The sequence below is a fragment of the Oncorhynchus nerka genome, linkage group LG11 (genome assembly GCF_034236695.1).
Source record: "Oncorhynchus nerka isolate Pitt River linkage group LG11, Oner_Uvic_2.0, whole genome shotgun sequence".
In the NCBI taxonomy this organism is placed as follows: Eukaryota; Metazoa; Chordata; class Actinopteri; order Salmoniformes; family Salmonidae; genus Oncorhynchus; species Oncorhynchus nerka.
The window spans coordinates 45,512,056-45,524,229 of NC_088406.1; the positions used below are offsets into that span (position 1 = coordinate 45,512,056).

Sequence of the window (12,174 nt, forward strand, 5' to 3'; positions counted from 1 at the left end):
GAGAAAATACAGTACATGTGCAATATGAAGCAGCCATACTAAATACTTTACAGTCTCCTGACTTCAATAGTGATCTATGGTGCAGTTTCATTACTAGTTAACCATGTTGGCTGTACTGCACTCAGAAGAGGCTCCATCTCCAAAGATAAATTAACAGTGGGCATTTAGAGCAACATGTTGACTTGCCTACACCAATTCATTTAACAGATGAGCATTATGTTAATACAACAAGGGTAATTTAAAGTTAGATGAAGAGGAAAAGTGGGCCAGCGAGGAGGACCAGACATGGTCGAGATCACGAACCTGTGACACCGCCCCTAAGCGTGAGACATGGCCAGACTGGTTAAGCATACAGGGTTCTGTTGGAGATCAAAGTGAAAATGCTGCTGTGTCTCTCCTGCTGTGGTTCCATGTAAACAGACCTTGGCAGGGCTCTCCTGACTTTTACAAGTTCAAAAATGGAGTCGCACACAAAGAAATGTAGGAGCACAATGACAAATATTTGAGATATTAAAGCTAGAATCTTACATTTTTCTAGGTGCACTGTGGCTCCTAAATAAAAAGCCCTGCTAGTGTATATTAGGAAGACCTCATACGACATTACCTGGCAGTTGTCTATAACACACATTCTGCTGTCATGATAAGACTGAATCATGCATTGCATTTCATAGAATATATTAGACATTAACATAAGTTAGAGCTGGAAGCCCCTAGTGTTGTTGACCTGGAGGTTGTGGTTTCATTCAAAGCCATTTCCTAATTAAACCCCATTGAGTTGTTTATTGACTACTGTGCTGGATTTCACAGCTCACCATAAATGCACACACAACTCCTTTAGAATCAGACAATTAACAAACTACTTCAATAGTCATGTCACAATGGAAATCATATACCAAATTAGAATTAGTCTGCACACAGGGGTCCTTGGATACATGGTCATCATCAGGAACACCCAAAAGAACACTCAACCTCTTGGCAACCGCATACAAAAGGAGTTGGACTGAGAGCCAAAAGGTAGTTGGTTCAAATCCTGTGCAGGCCAACCCTCAAATTTGCTATATTAGTGTTAGTAGTGGGATGCTGCCATGAGGGCATCAGGCATAAGGAACTTCAGCCAAGCTTGTTACCTGTCTGATCATACAGTGAGATCTCCCAACAAAGTAGAAAGTTTAGTAGGCTGCAGTGACATCTTCGAAAGCTACTAAAATAAGCCAGACCATCAGTTCTATAACCACAAAGGGGGGCACAGAAAAATATAGCAACATGATTCAAACTCGGCAGTGACATCACAGACAAGTCACTTCAGGAATAATTTAATAACTGGTGGCTATAGCAATGTCCTATGAACTCTCGCCACTGAATGTCTCCTCCTCTGTGTAAGTGAAGCCTACTTCTCTACGTGTGCGTAAATACAGTAGTTGTGTCAATCGAAGAGCAATGGATAGGCAAGGATGAACGTCATTAACATAGGGGATAAATAAGTCTTAGAAGACACCAGGGGTAGCCAGCCGATCAAAGATGCAAAAGCATCCGTACACTAGTTGTGTCAATCTAAGAGCAATATATAGGCAAGGAAGAACGTAATAAATATAGGGGCTAAATAATAAATCGTAGAAGACACCAGAGGTAGCCAGCCGATCAACGCTGCAAAAGCAGCGGCTCGGCAGGCGTAGGTACATGCAAATAATTCCTCTGTAACTCCAAACTGAGAAGAGGAATGTGACTGGTAATCTAAAGCAACACAATTATATTAAAAATGAACTAGAACACAACCCGTACCTTGAAATCCAAAGAAGAAAAAGAACCCTGGTATCCAAATTGCGTATATCCAGAAGGAATTCATGTTGTCCTAGTCAGCTCCAAAACCTTTCCTCTCTTGCAATAATTTCGTGAGCAGGCAGTATCGTTTTTTGGTAGATATTATGCTCAGAGGGCGTATAGCACCAACGCTGTGTCCTAATGCTGCAGAGCACTATAACTACAACTCAAGTGCTCGAGCGCTAAACGCATTCTTTTTGCAATCACGAATAGTTGTGCGCTTCAGCACTTGCCTGTCCTGGTCGTCACTGCCACCTAGTGGATAAGCAAGTACCTAGAAAAACACCAGTTGGACATCGTCTTTTGATTATTGATGAGGATAAGGACTCACGCCACACGGCTGAGTAACCGTCCAGCCTATGTTCCAACTGTGTTAATTGTGTAATGTAATTGATATTTCAGCAAGCTTTATGGATCGACAGCCTGTCATCTAGAATAGCATTCTGAAACATTTATTTCACATCTGACATATTCTAATGACTGTGTTTCTCACTGTCTATATCCATGTACATGCTTCCATTATCTATATTCCCTGTTAACACCACTCTAGCTACTCCAGCCATAACCTTCAGATCTCTCTGATGCATAGGCTACTATAAAACCAATAAAAAATCAGGACAAATGCACACAATTACAGTTATTTCAGCAACTTAATCCAGATTGATTCTCTCATTAAATGTGATATGCAATCTGTGATAACAATACCATTATTTCCTAAATAAAGTCCCAGAACCCATGCTGGTTGAAAGAGATATATAGCTGTGTACTATGAACCCTTCAACACCTCCACAGCCACGCAGCAGTCCTCAAGAGAGGTGCAACCTTTGGCTACCCTCTGTAAACCAATGACAAAGGTCCTCTGTACCGCATGAGGTGTGTCCCTACCAGAAGTGAGGCTTGGCAGAGGACAGGAAAGGAAGATAGCAGCATGGAAATCTATGGAATACTAATAGTGACATGTGGTAAGAGAGCTTCATTCAGCCTGCAGGCAAGGTGGGGGCGGGCTGTTGGTAAAGACACTCTATTCCTCTCTCTGCCAGCCAAACACTGTCCTCTCATCTACTGTTTTACATGTCCACAACTGACAGCAAGGCTAATACAGACCAAACCTGCAAATTCATTCAGTGTGGCAACCCTGTCTTTTTTGTGATAAAGCATTGTTTTTTCTTACTGAATCGTACTAGATTTGATTGTGATCGCAATGAAAGCAGATGCTGCCTGAACATGCCGTTGTATTCCTGCTTCTACATTTACATTTACATTTAAGTCATTTAGCAGACGCTCTTATCCAGAGCGACTTACAAATTGGTGCGTTCACCTTAAGACATCCAGTGGAACAGCCACTTTACAATAGTGCATCTAAATCTTTTAAGGGGGGGGGGGGGGTGGTGAGAAGGATTACTTTATCCTATCCTAGGTATTCCTTCTAAAGCTCAGTCTCCTCTTGTAAGCCCTGGTGAGCTACATGACTGGTGTTGCTGAATTGAATTATGCTCAGATCTTAGTAATTTGTTAAGTATGAATGCCAAAGACATTACAGCTTCAACAATTGAAAAGAAAAACAAAAGTGGCTCATGAGGATGTCTGGATGTGATGTTTAACACACCTTATTGAATATTGAATTACCCTTGTTCTCCACCTGTTCTCCACCACCATGTGAACCACAAGCTTTTCATTATGAAATGTTCTGCTAGAGAACCCTTGTGTGTACACTATTCCCTTTCATATCTGAATAGTATTTCAGTTACTGTCTGATATAGTAATCAATGAGATCCCTGCAGGTAAGACACCATCCCATTAGAATGTATTTACGAGCAGCATGTACTGTAAGAGCAACTGGCCAAGGACTGCAGTCAGTTGTCATAATGTTCTCAGTTGTCAGTGCAAATTATTTATTTCAACGAAACCTCTCATGTGTAGGCTCTCTCTATGACTTTGTCATTTCATTGGGATATTTATTTGAAGACATGCAGGTCGCAGTGAACAACCACAGCTTGCTTACGACAAAATGTGAAATGTGTGAAATAGTGCGTTAGTTTCTCATGCAAATGAGTGTTATCTGTGTGCAGATAAACGTCCAAGCTGTTGAGGGCTACTATAGCCCATAGAAACGCATTGACATTTATTTATTTTTATAAATGGCAAAAAAATAAAGTGAAAAAATAAATCAGAAGGGATAAGGTGTCTATCCTTTAACTAGGAAATATAAGAAAGCTCAGGAAACACAGTACGTATATCTTTTGGGACACATATTTGACCCCTTATTTTTGTTGGCACAAAACTACCTCCATCCTTCCATTCGTTTGTATGGGTTACCTTCAAACGAGTACCATGACATTTGTGAGGGTCATAGAGCAAAATGCAGAACACCATCCTTTTCGTGAGTGTCTCCCCTTTCCACAGTGGGGACATATTAGTTTGTTTGGACGCTACAGACAGAAGTTGGCACATCAGCGTTACAGACTTCAGGCCAAACCATTCGGACGCTACTGACAGAAGTTGGCACATCAGCGTTACAGACTTCAGGCCAAACCATTCGGACGCTACAGACAGAAGTTGGCACATCAGCGTTACAGACTTCAGGCCAAATCGTTCCGACGCTACAGACGTTTTCGTGAGAAGATGTCTCACAGTCTGACAAACACCGCTGTAGCTCAGCACCTTCCAACACAGATGCAGAAGGCAGACATAGTGGATAAGGTGAATTGAGACTCAGCCCATGAAAACCCCCAGATATCTCTAGTTTAACATTTTGATGGGGATTTTTATATTATGTTACTTAGATTCACACACAGGTGCGTCAATAGACTCTTAAGGATTCAGAAGTAACGGTAAGGTATAAGAGCGTCTGCTAAATGACTTAAATGTAAATGTAAATGTAAGGTCCTTAACCTCTTACCTCTACCTGGGACGCTAGCGTCCCAACTAGAGCTCTGGAAATGCAAATGCGCTACGCTAAATGCTAATAGTATTAGTTAAAACTCAAAAGTTCATTAAAATACACATGCAGGGTATCAAATTAAAGCTACACTCGTTGTGAATCCAGGCAACAAGTCAGATTTTTAAAATGCTTTTCGGCGACAGCATGAGAAGCTATTATCTGATAGCATGCACCAATACACTACAACAGAAAAGCACAGCAGGGGACGTAAACAAAATAATTAGCATTTCGGCGTTACACAAACCGCACAATAAAATAGAAAACAGTCATTACCTTTCACCATCTTCTTTGTTGGCACTCCTAGATGTCCCATAAACACTATTGGGTCTTTATTTCGATTAAATCGGGCCATATAAAGCCAGGCGCTGAAATGTTGCGCGATTTTTAACAAAATGTTCAAAAAAGTAGAGGGTCGACTGAAGAGGTTAAGGGTAAATCTTGGGCTAATATAGTGCCTGTTTTAAAAAGCTACTGTCACAGTTTGTTTTATATCGTATGTACTGTTGTTTGGAAGAAAGCTCATTTTGAAAACTGTCATCGAAATACCCAAACCTTGAGAACTAAAAATAATCTGCCATGATGGGGACAATCTCAAAAACGCAGGACAATATTTGCTATCCCCTACCACAATTACCCCTAAGGCCGTGGACACACCGAGCTGTATAAACACAGATGGACAAGTGTAGACGAGCTGCATCCGTCAAAAGACAAACCATTTGTGTGTTTTTTTGTTGGAAATCATCCCGTTGTCAATGGATGACTGCCATTGAAAAAGTATTAGCTCCATCTGAAATTGTCAGACACAAAATCCGAAAGAGTCTACGGATATTCCTATCGTGGTTTGCATTTTTCATGGCTGGAGCCCAATTCAATTATGAACTTTTTTGTCCCTACACATTTCTTTCGTTCACAACAATTACAGACAGGCTCAGTGTGAGTAACACGTGAATGAAATTTGAGTGGCAACTATTTGAGGGTGTGTGAACACCCTTGTGTTTGTGAAAAAAGTGCTTGGAATTGTGGGAGACCACTCATAGTGCAGGGGTACTCAAATCTTACCCTGGAGGTCCAGAATACTGCTTGTTTTCTGTTCTACCTGATAATTAATTGTACACACCTGGAGTCCCACGTCTAAATCCCTGAACAGAGGGGAAGAATTTTTTAAAAACAGTGGAACTGGCTTCAAAAGGTACAGATTAGAATTCGATGGCCATAGTGATCCTACATAAAGGAACACTCAAAAGAGGATTAAGGGCTTTTTTCTTAAAGACCATTTATTTGTGTGTGTGTGTGTGTGTGTGTGTGTGTGTGTGTGTGTGTGTGTGTGTGTGTGTGTGTGTGTGAAGGTATTTCTGGACAACACTTTTGTTTTGAGTCTACAGCTAAATTTTTATGAACTGTAAATGAATGAAAGGCCCCAATGAATGAATTAAATTGGCCAACAAATGATTCTATCCAGTTATCCCGTCCAAATCTACATTACTAAATGTTCCCCCCAATTACCATCATGTCAGAACACTCTTTCTGACAGGTTATGGATCACAATTAGAATATTAACAACATTTAGCCATGACACATACAGTACAATCCTGACCCCTGATAGTCTTTTGACTGAAAACAGCATTCAGAAGCTAAGGTGACTACAGATGAAGAAATGAGACAGACTCTCAGGAGCATCTAATCCCAATTCATTTTGGTGAATATCTGATGGTATTTCCAATTCTGATGTGTATGTTTTATTAAAAAACCCTTTGGCCTGGAGCTAAATTCATTCCTAATTTAGATTTCCTCTGCCAATCTCTATATAGTGTCTCAACTCCCACTTTACCATATACAGTATTATATTTGTCGATTCTAGTGGGCCATCTCCAATTCACTTTCAATATTGTTGTCACAAATGTGTCATATTCATAATGAATTGCGATGCTTTGATTGACATAAACTACACCGTTTGCTATCAAATTATACTGCAGGAAACAGATATTTAGTTTAGAATTTACATGAAATGGCATCCTAGCCTGGGTACCTGTTTGTTTGTAACATCATGACACTCCTTGCCACTCCTTGTCATACCAAGTTTGGATGCAGTACACAACACCAAATGTATCACACTAATTTTAGGTACTACTGAACAATATAGATACTGTGGGTGCCATTAGCCCGGTCCCATATCTGTTTGTGCTATCATACTGGTACCCATGTTTGGCATGGCAAAGAGTTGACATGATAGCACAAACAGATCTGGGATCAGGCTCGTGGCACCCAGGGGCCAGGGCATCCAAATTGTTCTGTAGTACCCAATAGTAGTGTGATTCATTAGTGTGTTACATACAGTACCCGTAGGAAATCAAAATCCATCCGATTATCCAATTGGAACAAATATATAGGGAATCATTTTACCCCAACCTACATGTACAAACTACCTCGACTAAGCTGTACCCTGGCACACTGACTCAGTACCGGTACCCCATGTATATATAGCCTCGTTATTGTTATGTAGTCTTATTGTGCTACTTCACATTTTTTACTTTAGCTTATTTAGTAAATGTATTTCTTGAACTGCATTGTTGGTTAAGGGCTTGTAAATAAGCATTTCACCGTAACACCTGTTGTATTCGGCGCATGTGATTTGAATGATCAATGCTCAAATGTTGCAAAGTTTTCCTCTCATCAAATCAAATCAAATGTATTTATAAAGCCCTTCTTACAGCAGCTGATATCTCAAAGTGCTGTACAGAAACCCAGCCTAAAACCCCAAACAGCAAGCAATGCAGGTGTAGAAGCACGGTGGCTAGGAAAAACTCCCTAGAAAGGCCAAAAGCTAGGAAGAAACCTAGAGAGGAACCAGGCTCTGAGGGGTGGCCAGTCCTCTTCTGGCTGTGCCGGGTGGAGATTATAACAGAACATGGCCAAGATGGCCTCTCATGAGGTCTTAGGGAGGAACAGTAGGCCTAGAGGATCTCGGCTTCATTTTCCACATTTCACAAAAGTTCACTTTATAAATTCTCTCTGACATCTGCCCTCCCAAGTACCGCAGCGGTCTAAGGTGCTGCATCGCAGTGTTCTTCAGGGCAGCAGGTAGCCTTGTGGTTAAGAGGATTGGGCCAGTGACTGAAAAGTCTCTGGTTTGAATCTCAGAGCCAACTGAGTGAAAAATATGTCGATGGTGCCATTAAGCAAGGCATTTAACCTTAATTTCTCCTATAAGTCGCTCTGGATAAAAGCGTCTGCTAAATGACAAAAATGGAATTCTTATTCATACTCTTGAATCCCTCAGGGGTTGCTTTGAGATGAAGAGCGAAGTCAAAAACAGTACAGTTTTGACATACAACAAATAATTGTAACGGCTGTCGTGGGTTGAAGAAGGTGAAGAGGACCATGGTGCAGCGTGGTACGTGTACCGCACTGGGCTGTGCTGGCGAACCGGGAACATCGTGCGTAGGGCTGGTGCCATATAACCCGGGCCGAGGAGACGCACTGGAGACCAGATGCGCTGAGCTGGCTTCATTGCTCCTGGCTCGATGCCCACTCTAGCCCGGGCCAATACGAGGAGCTGCGATGTAGCGAACCAGGCTATGCCTGCGCACTGGGGACACCGTGCGCCTCACGGCATAACACAGTGCCTGCCCGGTCAACCTCTTGCCATGGTAAGCACGGGGAGTTGGCTCATGTCTCCTACCTGACTTAGCCACACTCCTCGTGTGCCTCCCCCAATACATTTTTGGGGCTGCCGCTCGTCCCTGCTGCACTACCGTGCTAACTTCCCATAACGCTGCCGCTCGGCTTTAGCTGCCTCCAGCTCCTCCCTGGGGCGGGTCCCTTACCGTCTAAAATCTCTTCCCATGTCCAGGAGTCCAGAACCCTCTGCTCCTGGTTACCACACTGCTTGGTCCGGTAGTGGTGGGTAGTTCTGTAACGGCTGTCGTGGGTTGAAGAAGGTGAAGAGGACCAAGGTGCAGCGTTTCTATGTTTAGGCCTGGTATGGTTCCCAATCAGAGGCAGCTGGTTATCGTTGTCTCTGATTTTTTTATTTTACCTTTATCAGAGACAACGATAACCAGCTGCCTCTGATTGGGAATCATACCATGCCTAAACATAGAAACACAACACCTAGACATACAACATAGAATACCCACCCACATCACACCCTGACCAAACTAAAAATAGAAACATACAAAGCAATCTACGGTCAGGGCGTGACAATAATTCAAAGTTTAGAAATACACTCTCAAGGACGTACACTGTAAATGCAGACAATATTTAGAGTTTGCTTGTAAATTCAGTTGGAGCCAGGAAGATGTGGGACAGTTAGACAGTGACAGTTATTCTGCTGTGACTGAACCTACACAAATGTAACCAATTCGCCGTGGTTCCAAGACACAAAGGGTGTTTGCTGTGGCAATAAGGCAGTATGGAGAAGCACAATGTGTCTTATCTAAATCAATCATCTGCTCTTTTCCACTGAATTACAGTGGCGGTCTGAGTTGATGTGGAAAGCAGGTCATTAGAGAGAAAGTCATTTAACCAAAGTACTGCTAAACTCACTGCTTACGGTTGGAGGACAGGGGAGTTGTCACCACATTTATGGAAAAACGTTTGGTAGGGACGTACAGGAACGTACAGGAAAGTTTTGTTATTCATAAGTACTACCAGTTTACCATGACAAGGTGATAAGACAGTACAGTCTAAACCACGTATCAAACAAGGATCTAAAAATATCTCTTATATTATGAATTCTGTATATTGCCAAGAAGGTGCAAGATACATGACCAACGAAATGCCACGTTTCTCTTTGAGGCAGAATACAGATTCAAAGAACATGTCTTGTAAATGATGCCTGGCCTGGGAAATATACTTTCATTAACAATTCATTGGTCGACTTTGTATCTGATTGAGAAGGCATATGCACACTGCTCAAAGAGGTGTGCATGCAGTGTAAGAGGAAAGACGAACATAAACATGAGATTCATGGGTGTGACTTCTAACACTAAACCTCTTGTCAAAAGCAACAGTATGTCCTCAGTGTAAAACCCATCACTCATAACAGACATGTGGATGGGCTTGCTACGAGCAAAAAGGCAGCTGTAGCAATGACGTGAGATGTGAAAGATTCTTCGAGTGTGAATTCCTACATTCTAGCAGCCATCCATTTTACCATAGCAATGTCATGTGTGATGTGTAGCATGTTTTTCTCTAGTCATTTCTCTCTAGCCAAGGTTCGTCAAGTCGGAATTCCTACATTCTAGCAAAAAGGCAGCCATATATTTTACCATAGCAATGCCATGTGCAATGTGCAGCATGTTTTTCGCTAATCATTTCACAGTAGCTAACACTGTGTCTGTAGCATAAAGCCTAGCTTTGTCAAAACCCTCATTCCCCTGCTTTTGAAACCCTTTTGAGCTAATTATGTTTAACATCGCCATTAGACAAAGCTTTTGAAACAGAAAACATTTATATTTATCTGAAGCCATGATCCTAGGGTTGGTTGTAGAGTTGGAGATGCATTTGACTGTGAGAGTGGGATGCATTAGGACAGGTAATTCATCATTGCCAGGATGCATTGAGACTACCGCTGTCCTCAGGGGTTGGACACTGGACTGGATCACTTTAGTTTCCTCCAGATTGGGCTTCAGCCCCTCGTCGGAAAGAGAGAGAGAGAGAGTGAAAGTGTTAACCTGAACCTGTCTTGATCTGCAGAGGATGATAGATAATAATTGTATCAGAAGTACTGCTTGAATCAGGTTAAAATAGGGACAGAAGAATAAGTCCTGTCTAGTTGTGAGTTTAGCCAGCTATCCATTGTAAAGCCCATAGGTTTCTTCCCTGTTGGCTAATACACCAAAGAATAGCATTGACAGTTCAGATTTTTTTTTAAATCTTTTTGCTGCCGGGATCACGTGACCCTTGAATGAGATGGCCACATGAACTGAGAGCTCCGCACAAGTCATTTCCAATTCTTAATCTTTCCTCCACTTCAAGTTAAACCCCATTAGCTTTAGTCAGAAATGCCATGGCGGTTTCAAAAGGCGACATTACATGTGACATTTTTACCCGGACTCAAGCGATAGCTGCGGAAAAAGCCTCCAAAGAAACCTGTAGCTTCAGAAAAAACTAGCTCCATGAGCCATGAGCAAGAGGACCCGTCCCTTCCCGAGGCCCAACAACTGCCAACCTCGTCGTCTGTCGAAGACATCTTTTCTGAGCCGAGATCCAAAAGTACAAAACTCAACATCAAACTAGATGTCATTAACTCTCAGCTCAGTGCGATAGAGGGCAAGGTGACAACCCTGGAATATGCCTTGACTGACATCAACAACAAGATAACCATTAATGCGGGGTGTAACTATTATCCACCTAGAGATGACTTGCACTAGATTTGGATTACCGTCCGATGACTAGTACCTTAAATCTACTGACATGGAACTGCCATGGGCTTGGTCATGCAATAAAATGGGAAAGGATACGATGTTCTCTCAAAAAGGAAAAAGCAGACATTGCACTATTACAAGAGAGACACCTCTGTGATGCCGAACTTGCCAAACTCCGCAGAGCTTGGGTGGGACAGGTGTATTTCTCATCTTTCAAATCAAGCAATAGATGCACAGCCATACTTATCCATAAACAAGTCCGCAAGCCCAGACGAAAGCTTTTTGGCCCCAGCTTAGCCCTATTTTCATGACTATGCTGGATAATTTTAGCAAAAACGGAGGTTTCCCAGATTGTACGTATGTAACAGTATAGCTTCCATCCCTCTCCTCGCCCCTACCTGGGCTTGAGCCAGGGACCCTCTGCACACATCAACAACAGCCACCCTCAAAGCATCGTTACCCATCGCGCCACAAAAGCCACAGCTCTTGCAGAGCAAGGGGAACAACTACTTCAAGGTCTCAGAGCTAGTGACGTCACTGATTGAAACGCTATTAGCACGCACCACCGCTAACTAGCTAGCCATTTCACATCTGTTTCACGTACACAGCCCAGTGTTGCGTACACAGCAACAGTGTTGCTCAAAAAAGACAAGGATCCTCTATCCTGTTTGTTGGATTTCGACTACAAAATAATTACCAAATTGCTCGCCAAAAGACTAAACACTCTTCTTCCCAAAATAATAAAAGCGGACCAAACTGGATTAATTAGAGACAGGTACTCTTCTGATAACATTTACCAACTTTTACAAATATTTTTGATCAAGTAAACGCACAGAAGACCCCTGTCCTGTTGGCTTCACTGGATGCGGAGAAGGCGTTCGACAGGATGGAGTGGAGCTTTCTGTTCTCAGTCTTAGAAAAGTTCAATATAGGCCAAAACTTTATTAAAGGGATTAATAAGTCCCTATTTTCTCATCCAAATGCCATGGTGACAACTAATGGTCTGAATTCTGACAGATTCCCTTTGGGACGTGGCACAAGACAAGG

At 42.2% G+C, this 12,174-nt stretch overlaps 1 protein-coding gene across 1 annotated transcript in view; it reads right to left on the reverse strand.

The window, feature by feature from the left end:
- Window positions 1-1,965, reverse strand: part of LOC115136976 (limbic system-associated membrane protein-like) — a 454,780-nt gene extending 452,815 nt beyond the window's left edge. Inside the window, exon 1 of the mRNA XM_029672926.2 lies at window positions 1,780-1,965. Within this exon, the coding sequence (XP_029528786.1) occupies window positions 1,780-1,843 (64 nt within the window). The 5' untranslated portion in view covers window positions 1,844-1,965. The remainder of the gene's footprint in view (window positions 1-1,779) is intronic.
- Window positions 1,966-12,174: the final 10,209 nt, after the last annotated feature.